Source organism: Entelurus aequoreus, linkage group LG14 (genome assembly GCF_033978785.1).
Source record: "Entelurus aequoreus isolate RoL-2023_Sb linkage group LG14, RoL_Eaeq_v1.1, whole genome shotgun sequence".
NCBI classification, from domain to species: Eukaryota; Metazoa; Chordata; class Actinopteri; order Syngnathiformes; family Syngnathidae; genus Entelurus; species Entelurus aequoreus.
In genome coordinates, this window is record NC_084744.1 from 29,605,292 (window position 1) to 29,620,902 (window position 15,611).

The 15,611-nt window shown below is 39.4% G+C and overlaps 1 protein-coding gene across 1 annotated transcript in view; it reads left to right on the forward strand.

Annotated features, from left to right (window-relative positions):
- The window catches only part of LOC133664713 (E3 ubiquitin-protein ligase RING2-like), a 38,500-nt gene extending 23,300 nt beyond the window's left edge, over positions 1-15,200 (forward strand). Inside the window, 7 exon segments of the mRNA XM_062069559.1 lie at positions 1,084-1,183; positions 4,776-4,938; positions 11,747-11,793; positions 11,795-11,846; positions 11,849-11,911; positions 11,914-11,936; positions 14,632-15,200. Coding sequence (XP_061925543.1) covers positions 1,084-1,183; positions 4,776-4,938; positions 11,747-11,793; positions 11,795-11,846; positions 11,849-11,911; positions 11,914-11,936; positions 14,632-14,733 — 550 coding nt within the window. The 3' untranslated portion in view covers positions 14,734-15,200.
- Positions 15,201-15,611: the final 411 nt, after the last annotated feature.

The following is a 15,611-nucleotide window of genomic DNA, read 5'->3' on the forward strand; positions in this document are numbered from 1 at the left end:
ATCAATATCGATCATTATAAGAAACGTACAGTACAGGCCACCATTTTGCACACACCGTATCATTCACAACTGATGGTCCCGACTGATGGACCCCATTGATAAAGCAAGAAATTATTCTTTCTGGGTGTTGTTGATAAATGGCTTTCGCTTTGCATAGTAGAGTTTTAACTTGCACTTTCAGATGTAGCGACGTACTGTAGTTACTGACAGTGGTTTTCTGAAGTATTCTTGAGCCCATGTGGTGATATCCTTTACACACTAATATCTGATTTTGATGCAGTACTGCCCGAGGGATCCAAGGTCACGGGCATTCAATGTTACGTGCAGTAATTTCTCCAGATTCTCTGAACCTTTTGATGATATTACGGAGCGTAGATGGTGAAATCCCTAAATTCATTGTGTGCCAGCTTTTTTGAAACATGTTGCAGGCATCAAATTCCCAATGAGCTAATATTTGCAAAAAATAACAGGGTTTTCCAGTTCGAATGTTAAGTATCTTGCCTTTGCAGTCCATTCAATTGAATATAGGTTGAAAAGGATTTACAAATCATTGTATTCTGTTTTTATTTACCATTTACACAACGTGCCAACTTCACTGTTTTGGGGTTTGTAAATAGTCATGAAAATAAAGGAAACGCATTGAATGAGAAGGTGTCTAAACTTTTGGCCTGTACTGTACATATCGCCCAACCCTAGAATCTGCGCATGCGTATATGATAAATGTAATTGCCTATTTTTCATGTGAGCGGAATCGTCACAATGAATGACAAAAATATTTTTTATATCAAAATTAAATGTACAAATGTCGTCGGACCCCCGCGCCCACTGGTTAGCAACCACTCTTTTACATGGTCATGTGTTCATATGTGTTGTTGGTGTGCCGAGAAGAACTGAACAAGTTAGCGACCCCTCTTTTACATGGTCATGTGTTCATATGTGTTGTTGGTGTGCCGAGAAGAACTGAACAAGTTAGCGACCCCTCTTTTACATGGTCATGTGTTCATATGTGTTGTTGGTGTGCCGCGAAGAACTGAACAAGTTAGCGGACACTCGGCTCGACCAATCCCATTTCTTTGTGGTCAGATTACAGCGCGGCAAAAGGCAAACGGTGGAGAACGGCAGCGGCGTGGAGGACAACGGAGACTCTTCTCACTGCAGCAATGCGTCTGTCCACAGCAATCAGGTAAGGCAGCACACCGCGTTTCATTACCACAGGTCATTTTAATTTTTACGCCGTGCAATTTGCTTCTTTTTTTTTTACGACCGTTTAGTAAATGTTCTCTTTATATTTAAGACATTGCAATGTTGTAGGAGCGTACGAGTACCGTATTTTTCGGAGTATAAGTCGCTCCGTAGTATAAGAGATGTCCTATAATAAAGTAAATTAGAATATTTTGAAAAACTTGATTTATTTCAGTAATTGCATTCAAAAAGTGTAACTTGTACATTATATTTATTCATTGCACACAGACTGATGCATTCTAATGTTTATTTCATTTAATTTTGATGATTTGAAGTGGCAACAAATGAAAATCCAAAATTCCGTGTGTCACAAAATTAGAATATTACTTAAGGCTAATACAAAAAAGGGATTTTTAGAAATGTTGGCCAACTGAAAAGTATGAAAATGAAAAATATGAGCATGTACAATACTCAATACTTGGTTGGAGCTCCTTTTGCCTTAATTACTGCGTTAATGCGGCGTGGCATGGAGTCGATGAGTTTCTGGCACTGCTCAGGTGTTATGAGAGCCCAGGTTGCTCTGATAGTGGCCTTCAACTCTTCTGCGTTTTTGGGTCTGGCATTCTGCATCTTCCTTTTCACAATACCCCACAGATTTTCTATGGGGCTAAGGTCAGGGGAGTTGGCGGGCCAATTTAGAACAGAAATACCATGGTCCGTAAACCAGGCACGGGTAGATTTTGCGCTGTGTGCAGGCGCCAAGTCCTGTTGGAACTTGAAATCTCCATCTCCATAGAGCAGGTCAGCAGCAGGAAGCATGAAGTGCTCTAAAACTTGCTGGTAGACGGCTGCGTTGACCCTGGAAAAAAGAGCTGGACTGCTGCTGAGTGGTCCAAAGTCATGTTTTCTGACGAAAGCAAATTTTGCATTTCCTTTGGAAATCGAGGTCCCAGAGTCTGGAGGAAGACAGGAGAGGCACAGGATCCACGTTGCCTGAAGTCTAGTGTAAAGTTTCCACCATCAGTGATGGTTTGGGGTGCCATGTCATCTGCTGGTGTCGGTCCACTCTGTTTCCTGAGATCCAGGGTCAACGCAGCCATCTACCAGCAAGTTTTAGAGCACTTCATGCTTCCTGCTGCTGACCTGCTCTATGGAGATGGAGATTTCAAGTTCCAACAGGACTTGGCGCCTGCACACAGCGCAAAATCTACCCGTGCCTGGTTTACGGACCATGGTATTTCTGTTCTAAATTGGCCCGCCAACTCCCCTGACCTTAGCCCCATAGAAAATCTGTGGGGTATTGTGAAAAGGAAGATGCAGAATGCCAGACCCAAAAACGCAGAAGAGTTGAAGGCCACTATCAGAGCAACCTGGGCTCTCATAACACCTGAGCAGTGCCAGAAACTCATCGACCCCATGCCACGCCGCATTAACGCAGTAATTGAGGCAAAAGGAGCTCCAACCAAGTATTGAGTATTGTACATGCTCATATTTTTCATTTTCATACTTTTCAGTTGGCCAACATTTCTAAAAATCCCTTTTTTGTATTAGCCTTAAGTAATATTCTAATTTTGTGACACACGGAATTTTGGATTTTCATTTGTTGCCACTTCAAATCATCAAAATTAAATGAAATAAACATTAGAATGCATCCGTCTGTGTGCAATGAATAAATATAATGTACAAGTTACACCTTTTGAATGCAATTACTGAAATAAATCAAGTTTTTCAAAATATTCTAATTTACTGGCTTTTACCTGTATATGTGTATATATATATGTGTATATATATATATATATGTGTATGTATATGTGTATATATATATGTATATATATATATATATGTGTATATATATATGTATATGTATATATATATATATACATATATATATACAAACCCCGTTTCCATATAAGTTGGGAAATTGTGTTAGATGTAAATATAAACGGAATACAATGATTTGCAAATCCTTTTCAACCCATATTCAATTGAATGCACTACAAAGACAAGATATTTGATGTTCAAACTCATAAACTTTATTTTTTTTTTGCAAATAATAATTATCTTAGAATTTCATGGCTGCAACACGTGCCAAAGTAGTTGGGAAAGGGCATGTTCACCACTGTGTTACATGGCCTTTCCTTTTAACAACACTCAGTAAACGTTTGGGAACTGAGGAGACACATTTTTGAAGCTTCTCAGGTGGAATTCTTTCCCATTCTTGCTTGATGTACAGCTTAAGTTGTTCAACAGTCCGGGGGTCTCCGTTGTGGTATTTTAGGCTTCATAATGCGCCATACATTTTCAATGGGAGACAGGTCTGGACTACAGGCAGGCCAGTCTAGTACCTGCACTCTTTTACTATGAAGCCACGTTGATGTAACACGTGGCTTGGCATTGTCTTGCTGAAATAAGCAGGGGCGTCCATGGTAACGTTGCTTGGATGGCAACATATGTTGCTCCAAAACCTGTATGTACCTTTCAGCATTAATGGCGCCTTCACAGATGTGTAAGTTTCCCATGTCTTGGGCACTAATACACCCCCATACCATCACACATGCTGGCTTTTCCACTTTGCGCCTATAACAATCCGGATGGTTCTTTTCCTCTTTGGTCCGGAGGACACAACGTCCACAGTTTCCAAAAACAATTTGAAATGTGGACTCGTCAGACCACAGAACACTTTTCCACTTTGCATTAGTCCATCTTAGATGAGCTCAGGCCCAGCGAAGCCGACGGCGTTTCTGGGTGTTGTTGATAAACGGTTTTTGCCTTGCATAGGAGAGTTTTAACTTGCACTTACAGAGTTAGCGACCAACTGTAGTTACTGACTGTGGGTTTCTGAAGTGTTCCTGAGCCCATGTGGTGATATCCTTTACACGCTGATGTCGCTTGTTGATGCAGTACAGCCTGAGGGATCGAATGTCACGGGCTTAGCTGCTTACGTGCAGTGATTTCTCCAGATTCTCTGAACCCTTTGATATTACGGAGCGTAGATGGTGAAATCCCTAAATTCCTTGCAATAGCTGGTTGAGAAAGGTTTTTCTTAAACTGTTCAACAATTTGCTCACGCATTTGTTGACGAAGTGGTGACCCTCGCCCCATCCTTGTTTGTGAATGACTGAGCATTTCATGGAATCTACTTTTATACCCAATCATGGCACCCACCTGTTCCCAATTTGCCTGTTCACCTGTGGGATGTTCCAAATAAGTGTTTGATGAGCATTCCTCAACTTTATCAGTATTTATTGCCACCTTCCCCAACTTCTTTGTCACGTGTTGCTGGCATCAAATTCTAAAGTTAATGATTATTTGCACAAAAAAAAAATGTTTATCAGTTTGAACATCAAATATGTTGTCTTTGTAGCATATTCAACTGAATATGGGTTGAAAATGATTTGCAAATCATTGTATTATTATATTTACATCCAACACAATTTCCCAACTCATATGGAAACGGGGTTTGTGTATATATATATATATATATATATATATATTTAAAAAACAAAACAAAAAAAAACCCGTAACAGACAAGCAGAAGATCATCATTTTGTGCCTTTTTGTCCTCACAAACTATTTCTTCACTCTCTCCACAGGAGGCCGGTCCGAGCATAAAGCGCACCAAGACCAGCGATGACAGCGGTCTAGACATGGACAACGCCGCAGAGAACGGAGGAGGCGACGCTGTGATTGACGGCGGTGCCAGCGAAATAGAACTGGTTTTTAGGCCTCATCCCACACTGATGGAGAAGGACGATGGTCAAAACAGGTAATAATCATGTAGCTTGCGTTGCCAGTCTACCTCAGTCTCTCTCACACACACACTCACACACACACTGGTTATCATTTGGAATGGGGACCAAGTTTTTGCTCATCACTTGTGGGGACCACCCTTTCTACAGGTTGTGGAGGCATAAAAAAAAGAGGTGAAATGGCCACTGCCCAGTTAGCTCATACATGTCTTTAAATCTCTGGATTGATGAAGTAATGTGCTGATCATTCTTACTGGGGACCCTGGGGAAAAAGAGTTAATATGGTTCATGGGGACCAAATTTAAATAATTTTGCATAATTCACACAAATTTGTACGTGACTACTGAGGACCATTTAAAAAAATAAATAAATAAATAAAAAAACAAAGACAAAGTTCAAATGAAATATGACATGGTCCTCAGAATACAGCACTACAGCTGTCCTCTAGGAAGTTTCACCACTTAAATGTTAAAGCAAATCCTGCATCTTCTGTGACATTACTGAAAACTTCTATTTAGCAGTAATGAAGTTGTCTGCAACTCCAACTACCATATATAGAAGGATGGAAAATTCTGAATGTCAATCATACTTTAAGGCAGACCTGGGCATTCTGCGGCCCGCGGGCCACATCTGGCCCTGTCTGGCCCGCGTGAGGCCAATCATAAATTACAAAATAAATTTTAAAAAGTATCTATGTCGAGTGTGCAATACAACGGTGCTGCTTTTGTTTTGAAAAGCGTTATTTGTATTACTTCCGTGTGGACGTATGCGCGTGCGTGATTGTGAGTGAATGTGAACAGCTGCAATCACAAATTACAAAATAAAGTTGGAAAAACATCTGTCGTGCGCACAATACAACTGTGCTGCTTTTATTTTGAAAAGTGTTATTTATGTGCATATGTCCATGTGTAACCTGTGAGTGAAGGTGCACAGCGACAAGTTTACACCCGAGACGCTAAAAAGAGAAAAGTTGATGACAAATGGCGTGTTTTCAACAAGACATGGACTGCCAAGCAACGTTCCCTCTAAGGTGCGTGCCTGCGTAATTGCGCACCATTCAAGCGTCCTCTGTGCACAGCAAATATATGCCGCGCACCAAATCAAATCCCATCTGAATTCTAAACAAAATAAACACATTTATTCTGTGTAATTTTGCAATGCAACTCTGAGTGACAGTGACAACAAGCGGCCCTAACGGTGTTCGTCAACACCGTTCAATTATTGTAACGTCTATCGAGATGCTTCGAGGCCAGGAATTATATCGATCACTTTATTGAGCAAAACTGTTTATATTCGGCCATAACCACACCAAAAACATGAGTAAAACACTTCTATCTCGAAAAACTAGTCATTTTCTGCCGTACAAACCAGGCCAAAACCAACTTGTCATCTGTCACCAACACGCATACCACTAAACCACTGGTGCGTTTATGGCCACACAAAAAGTCGGACAACTCAAACACCACACAAAGTTACACTATGACTCCTCAGTCATACGTGTGCTTATTTAACTGTCATTTATTATTAATGTTAATTTATTTATATTAATCATGGAATGCTGTTACTAGAGAAAGTTACAGGAATGCACACTTCATCCTATGCTTACATTTCATTGTGCAACATGAGGATGTTTAAGGGGAGCTAAATGTGATCTCTGAAAGGGGTACAAATGATTTCCAAAGCAGTGCTTTTGGTATAAAGTTAAGTTAGGTTAAATTAAAGTATTATTAATTATTATTAATTATTATTATTATTATTTATCTTACGGTATATATCAAAAATAATATTGAGCAACATTTAATTGAAATATTGTCGATGTGGCCCTGCAGCAGTGCTCGGGTTGCTCATGCGGCCCCCGGTAAAAATTAATTGCCCACCCCTGCTTTAAGGTAATAATGTTTTATAATCATGCTGTATGAAAATGTCATCCTAAGGAACACCAAACCAGATTTTGTTTTTGGAAAAATATATTAGTTTTAACTAAGGATGGATACCATGCAGAATCACAGTACTATTAATGCCAGGATAACAAATGTTTCACTTTTCACTTAGGCATCTTCAGAATGGATCTGCCTATCATTTAAAAAGGTTTCCCTTTAGGGGACCTGTTTTTTGTCCCCATACCGTCAGAGGTCCCCTAAAGGTGACTGTAAACAGAGCGATGTCCCCATTAAGTAAGGATTACCAGAACACACACACACACACACACACACACATGCACACACCATTACCTTTACACTACGGTTTTAGGCTGTGGACATACCTCAGGTCAAGTCACATTTTTGGCGTGTATCTGATTTGTCAATTTTTGACATGTCTATTCCTTTTCTTTCTTTTTTTCTCAAATCTGACCCGGTCATAATTCCAATATCTATCCGATGCCGGTCTGGACCCTCAAGTTGTGTTCTAAAAAAACTTCTAAACGGCACTTCTTCTTCCGGTTCAAAGCTTTAAACAGCAGGAAACACCTCCAGTGAGCGAACGTGTCCAAAAGATGGCGCCACAGCACAAACAATAACACACCATCTAAGTGTCTTTGCATGTGTTTTAATGAAAACTATTTGCTTTATGACAAAAAATAACCCCATAAATTAGCCGCACCGTTTTATACGCCGCTGGGTTCAAAGCGTAGTAAAAAAGTAGCTCCTTATAGTCTGGAATTTACGTAAACTGTTTTATTACAAGTATCGTCGTTGGAGGTCCAAAGTAGAGATGTCCGATATCGGACTGCCGATATTATCGGCCGATAAATGCTTTAAAATGTAATATCGGAAATTATCGGTATCTGTTTCAAAAAGTAAAATGTATGACTTTTTAAAACGCTGCTGTACGGAGTGGTACACGGACGTAGGGAGAAGTACAGAGCGCCAATAAACCTTAAAGGCACTGCCTTTGCGTGCCGGCCCAGTCACATAATATCTACGGCTTTTCACACACACAAGTGAATGCAAGGCATAAATGGTCAACAGCCATACAGGTCACACTGAGGGTGACCGTATAAACAACTTTAACACTGTTACAAATATGCGCCACACTGAACCCACACCAAACAAGAATGACAAACACATTTCGGGAGAACATCCGCACCGTAACACAACATAAACACAACAGAACAAATACCCAGGACCCCTTGCAGCACTAACTCTTCCGGGACGCTACAATATACACCCCCCGCCACCCCCTACCCACCACCTCAACGTATAGCATGTTCTATATGTTATAGTTATTTGAATGACTCTTACCATAATATGTTACGTTAACATACCAGGCACGTTCTCAGTTGGTTATTTATGCCTCATATAACGTACACTTATTCAGCCTGTTGTTCACTATTCTTTATTTATTTTAAATTGCCTTTCAAATGTCTATTCTTGGTGTTGGTTTTTTTTCCCCCAAAAAATGCGACTTATACTCCAGTGCGACCTATATATGTTTTTTTCCTTCTTTATTATGCATTTTCGGCCGGTGCGACTTATATTCCGAAAAATACGGTATATTTTTGAGCCTGAATATAAGGAGGATACATTTTAGAAGCAGTGTGCTAAAGCAGATCCAGGTTTAGGAAAACGCGAAGCTTCATGTAGCAATATTGCTAAAGTGCTAAACAAGACATACTAACTACGAACTTAATAAAACAATCGCTTACTGTACAATGTCCGCTCTCACTGGGATGTTTATATCTTTCAGCACCATACTTGTGTTCCCGTTTAGTTGAATTAATCATAATCCCCAGTTTAAAAAAAAAAAAATGCTGGGATTTGACGAGCATCAAGTCTAAATTGACTCCGAAAAATACTGTCTCTGGAATACTGTCTCTGGTATGGAATCTGGTTATTATGCACAAGCATTAAGAGTAACGGTTGTTTTATGAATCTTGATTACAATTTGTAGCACTTATTGACCTAAATTAATTTGTGAAAAGACTAATATAATCATCTTTTATAGACTAGAAGTGTACTAAAATCTTCACATTAAGAAATGACTGAAAGTGACAAACGAATAAGCGTTTTCGTCAAAAGACTAAAGCCATATTGATTTTAGGCTTCTAAGATGGCTGCCAAAACCAGCATTGTGCTGTGGTGATGCACATAAAGGTTGTGATCAATGTTCCCTCTAATTCTTCATGTGTGAGCAAACGCAAAAACTCCCTGAGATCATGTGAGCAACATCAGACGTGCACACTGTGGCTACACCAGCAGCACACCTGTCCCCAAACTTGGACTCTAAATCACAAGTTCAATCTCCATCCATCCAGCCATCCATTTTATACTGCTTGTCCTTTCGGGGTCGCTGGAGCCTATCTCAGCTGCATTCGGGCGGAAGGCGGTGTACACCCAGGACAAGTCCCCACCTCATCACAGGGCCAACACAGATAGACAGACAACATTCTCTTATTATTATAATCAAATGACAGCAGTCATTTCCATTCTAATAGAAGTGTTTAGGCCCACTTACAATGACAATAACAACAAATATTATTTCATGAACTGTGTACTTGTATTGTTTGTTTGGGTGGAGGTCCTGCTTTGGAAATAATTTGTACCCCTTTCAGACATTGCATTCAGTCTCATTAAAACATTCACATGTTGCACAATGAGATGTAAGCAGGGGATCATGTGTACATTCCTGCAACTTCCTGTTTGTAAAATATACATTTTTATTAGTATTTATTTAATATACTAACAGCATTTCATGATTATATTTATAAATAAGATTCCTAATAAATGACACTAGAATAAGCACACATTTGATGGTAAATAAATAGTGTAACGACCTGGAATGACACTTTATGTGTGGTGTTGGAGTTGTCCGACTTTTTGTGTGGCTGTAAACGCATCACTGGCTAAGTGCCATATGTGCAGGTGTTGGCGCAAGTGAGAAAGAGCGAGCGGCTGCTGTTGATATAACAAAGTTGCTTTGGTCTGGTTTGTACTGCAGAAAATGACCACTTTTGCTAGATATCTTTTTTTTTTTTACTATTGTTTTTGGTGATGTGTTTATGGCCGACCATAAAGAGTTTTGCTCAGTAAAGTGATGGATGGAATTCATGTCCTCAAAGCGTCTCGACAGACGTTACAATATTTGAACAATGATGACGAAAACTGTTTTCTCTGTCGTGTCCGTGGTCGTGTCGAAAATTGTTATGCGCTTATTTTTAGGGACCGAATGTCCCTTTAGGACAGAGGACCCTATTGTATTTGTAAGGTTTTATTATTATTATACCGCTGCTCTTTGAGCTGTAATTTGACCCCTAACATGCTTCAAAACTCACCATATTTGACACACACATCAGGACTGGCAAAAATTGCGATCTAATCAAAAAACCTAGCCCCAAAACTCAAAATTGCGCTCTAGCGCCCCCTTAGGAAGAAAACACAGACAAAACTGCCTGTAACTTCCAGTAGGAATGTCGTAGAGACATGAAACAAAAACCTCTATGTAGGTCTCACTTAGAACTAGATTTCATACACTGACATCCTTCAGCAAAAATCAACAGGAAGTTTGCAATTCCCCCTTCAAAACAAAAGTTTTGTAAAAACAGTCACATTTGCCTCTTTGAGCTATAATTTGACCCCCTTAACATGCTTCAAAACTCACCAAAACTGGACACACACATCAGGACTGGCATAAATTGCGATCTAATAAAAAAAAACAACAACCCAAAACTCAAAATTGCGCTCTAGCGCCCCTAGGAAGAAAACACAGACAAAACTGCTCCTAGGAAGAAAACTCAGACAAAACTGCCTGTAACTTCCAGTAGGATGTCGTAGAGACATGAAACAAAAACCTCTATGTAGTCTCACTTAGACCTAGATTTCATACAGTGACATCCTTCAGGAAAAATCAACAGGAAGTTTGCAATTCCCCCTTCAAAACATAAGTTTTGTAAAAACAGTCACCTTTGCCTCTTTGAGCTATATTTGACCCCCTTAACATGCTTCAAAACTCACCAAACTGGACACACACATCCGGACTGGCGTACATTGCGATCTAATAAAAAACCAAACCCCAAACTCAAAATTGCGCTCTAGCGCCCCCTAGGAAGAAAACAGACAAAATGCTCCTAGGAAGAAAACAGACAAAACTGCCAGTAACTTCCAGTAGGAATGTTGTAGAGACATGAAACAAAAACCTCTATGTAGGTCTCACTTAGACCTAGATTCATACACTGACATCCTTCAGCAAAAACCAACAGGAAGTTAGCAATTCCCCCTTCAAAACAAAAGTTTTGTAAAAACAGTCACCTTTTTTTAAACATTATCTCCTCTGAGCGCGTTTGCGTTGTCGGCTTCAAACTAGCACAGGAGAGAGATTGAACCCTTCTGATTAAAAGTTGATGAAAGCGTTTTAATTACTGCTCCGGTTTGGATTTTATGTGCCGTCAAAGTCGGTCCCGTCAATCGCTGCTTGCAGCTTTAATTAGGGTCCGCATGTACCCTGTATAATTAGGGTCCGCCTGTACCCTGTATAAAGGACTCCCACAGGTACAAAGGAACCTATTGTTATTGTAAGGTTTTATTTATTTGATTTTGTGCGTGGCATAGATTTGATTTAGAGGGAACGTTGGTTGTGATTGACCTTTTATTGGACATCGTTCATGCTCACCTTTGCAAATATTGTCTGTGATTTGTGGTTGCCCAGTGAAAAATGCACCTTCAAACCAAAATGACTGCTGGACTTTTTTTGGGGGGGCATCCCCAAAGATGCACACCAAATTTCCTGTCAGTTGACAAAAAACATGCAAAGTGAATGTAAAGGAGATATGTCAATTGTTAGCAATGTCACAATGACGCATTTTCTGTCCGTCCTCGTAGCGTGGAGGTTCGTGCCCCGCTACATAAAGACGTCTGGAAATGCAAGCAGTGGACCACCAGTCCAAATACCTGGCTGTCCGATTGGCCCTGGAAGAACTTCGAAGAACACCGAGGCCAATCCTGTGAACGTTGAGGCGGCTTCGGAGAAACAGTACACCATTTATATACCACCGCTGGAAACCAGTTCACTGTGAGTATAAACACGCACATGGATTGTAGCACTGTGGACTTTAGTATTGCAGTACCACCTTAAACAAAAATATAACACGGGCTAAAGTCTTTGAAGCTGGAGGAAACCTGAGTTGGAAAAGCATAGATTTATAATCACAACGTTGGCCACAACAGAGAATTTTGATGGAAAGGCTCACTGCAAAAACTGAAATCTAAGTAAGATTCAATAATCTCAAATAAGGGTGATATTTGCTTATTTTCTGTCTAATAAGATACTTCTTCTCACTAAGCAGATTTTATGTTAGTGTTTTACTTGTTTTAAGTGTTTTGGTCCTAAATGATCTCAGTAAGATATTACAGCTTGTTGCTGAGATTTGATGACCTATATTGAGTAAAACATGCTTGAAAACTAGAATATCAACTGTTGCAAAGCTGTGTCATCAACACTCACAAGTATAAAACTACTTTTTTAAAGTCATCATTTCTTATTTCAAGCATGAATAAAAAATCACGACTTTGACACAATTGTGTCTCATAATTAAAACAGATGACAGCCAAATGGACTTTGCTGTTTTATTTCAATGAAACAATAGAAAACAGGTACTCATATAGTAGTACAGTTGGCACAGTACAGGCAAAACTGACAGTTAATATTTAAACATTTACATTTCAAACAATTTTGAACAGAAATAGTTCATGCACATTCAGGTAAATTCTCAAAATTACATTAAAACCCATTTGGCCGGGGGCTGGGCTGTATATATGCGCACTAATTGACTGAAAGAGCACGCACTTGGCGCGATGATGTCATGTTATCGATGGAAAAATGCATTTTTAGACCATATGATTTGCCTGAGCGGCTAGTAGACCCAGAGAGTAACAAGAATGTTGCCTTGTTGCCTTTCCATTAAGAACAATAAATCAGTTTTTAATATAAGTTTTGCTGGTTTCAAGAAATGTAATGCCGAGCGCATATCATTATGTCAAGATAATGGCACTAGCATTTACTTCATTTAAGAATATTTTTCAACATATTGAACAAAAACGTCTCTTTTTTTTTCTTCTACCAAGAAAAGTGCACTTATTAGTGAGAATATACTTATTTTAAGGTATTTTTGGGTTCATTGAGGTTGGCTAATTTTACTTGTTTTGGAAAGTCTTGACAAGCCAAATTTTCTTGTTCTATTGGCAGATCATTTTGCTTAGTTCAAGTAAAATACCCCTCATTTTTTGTATTTTTTTTTTTTCTTGTTTTTGAACACTGACTTTTTTTCCCATTATTTGTTTACTTGTGGCGGGGGTTCGTAAATCAAAAAGTTGTATAGTGAAGCAGAGTTCCCCATACGAAACAATGTAAACATGATAATTGGTTTTAGCCTTGACAAAAGTACATATTTGAGTAAAAATCTGCACTCTTTCAAGACAAGTGTGTCTGTATGTACAGTCGTGGTCAAAAGTTTACATACACTTGTAAAGAACATAATGTCATGGCTGTCTAGAGTTTCCAATCATTTCTACAACTCTTATTTTTTTGTGTTTGGTCACAAAAAACATTTATGAAGTTTGGTTCTTTTATGAATTTATTATGGGTCTACTGAAAATGTGAGCAAATCTGCTGGGTCAAAAGTATACATACAGCAATGTTAATATTTGCTTACATGTCCCTTGGCAAGTTTCACTGCAATAAGGCGCCTTTGGTAGCCATCCACAAGCTTCTGCTTGAATTTTTGACCACTCCTTTCGACAAAATTGGTGGAGTTGTGCTAAATTTGTTGGTTTTCTGACATAGACTTGTTTCTTCAGCATTGTCCACATGTTTTCAATGGGGTTTAAGTCAGGACTTTGGGAAGGCCATTCTAAACCCTTAATTCTAACCTGATTTAGCCATTCCTTTACCACTTTTGACCTGTGTGTTTGGGGTAGGCAGTGTTTCCCATAAACTGCCAAGATACCTGTGGCGGTGGGGGCGTGGCTATGGGCGTGGTCACCATGACATCATCGAGTAATTTGCATAATTTACTACAATGATATGATTTCTCTAAAAGGCTCAAAAAATGTATACTTACAAATTAATAACAGTTTTGTTTTAAACGTCCATCATCCATCCATTTACAATATAATTACAACACTTTGTGTACATATTTATATACAGATTTGAACAATAATTTATTCACTGAAATATATTTATTAATCGTGGTTCTTACAAAAAATATATCTTTATAAAATATAAAGCTAAAATGTCTCTTAAAGCTCTGCCCCTTTACTTAGTGCATACTAAATAATTTAACTTTAGCCTACTACTACAACCATATTATTTACCAGCAACATAAAGTGAAACAGAGGCAGAAGTGTCCCTGCCACAGTCAGTAACAAATAAACAGAAAACAGTAGTGGTGGTAGATAGACACAAGCTTCATCAAACATCTGATCCACTGAACAAAGAGCTCCAAAAATCTTGATCCTACACTTCTCTTTTGTCAAGTAAATCTGAACAGCCTATATGGGCATCTACATCAACTATATGATTTGCCTGAGAAGCTGGACAGGACAAAAATAAAAAAACAACATTTTTTTGTGGCGGCCTTTAATTCTTTCGTGGCGGGCCGCACAAATAAATGAAGTGTGGGAAACACTGGTTCGACCCCAGGTAGAATCGGGTGTTGTTGAATGTGTGGGAATATCCTGCAGAAAGACTGTTTGATTCCTCTCCACAGGTTCTGAACGGTTCCTTCTCTCTGGAGTTGGTCAGTGAAAAGTACTGGAAGGTGAACAAACCCATGGAGCTCTACTTCGCCCCCACCAAGGAGCACAAGTAGAAGCCTCACGCAAGGTGAAATGTGTCTGAAGGAAAAAGGACTCTTGTATAAAGAAAAGCCGTTCGTCTTTATTCCCGTCTTTAGAAGGTAGCGGACTACTGCGGCAGCCAGCAGGTGCAACTCGGTCCTCGTAGTGCACTTTCAGTTCGTGTCCATTCACCCCAGCAGGAAATCAGGTCAACTACACTTGTTACTTTTCAAGTTTGTACCAATATGCTACGCAAAGTTAGCAACTAAAAAAAAAATCCCCAAAAACATTTTTAAATCAGCCTGGCTATTTTAGCACAGGTCGCCGGGAAAAGGACAAAACGTAGCGTTCCTGTTGTCACCTGGTTGCCGTGCTGCAGTTTTCACTTTCTGTTTGCGTCCCTCATCGTAGTCCATTCATGAATAACAGCGGAAGTCTTCATTCCTCTCTTTGTACATTTATAGTCTGATTAAAAACACGGGTCACTTGCTGACTGGCATGGTGCAGTTTTTGTTGGTGTCGTCGTGTCCTCGTTGAACTCCCCAGCTTGATTTACTATATATTGTATTCCTCCAAATGTCATTGCCCCCTCATATTCCATGGTTCAGTGCCATTTTGTTACATTAAAACAAACTTCCAACATGCTCCGTTGTTTGAGTTGACAATGTGGACCAAGTTGCGGTCATTAGAGTTTGGGGTCAGGGTTGAGTGTGGTTCTTATGAAATAACTACCGTATTTTTCGGAGTATAAGTCGCTCCAGAGTATATAGTCGCACTGGCCGAAAATGCACAATAAAGACGGAAACAAACATACGGTATATAAGTCGCACTAGAGCAGGGTGTCCAAACTTTTCCACTAAGGGCCGCACACGAAAAATTTAAGTATGCGGGGGCCATTTTGACATTTTCA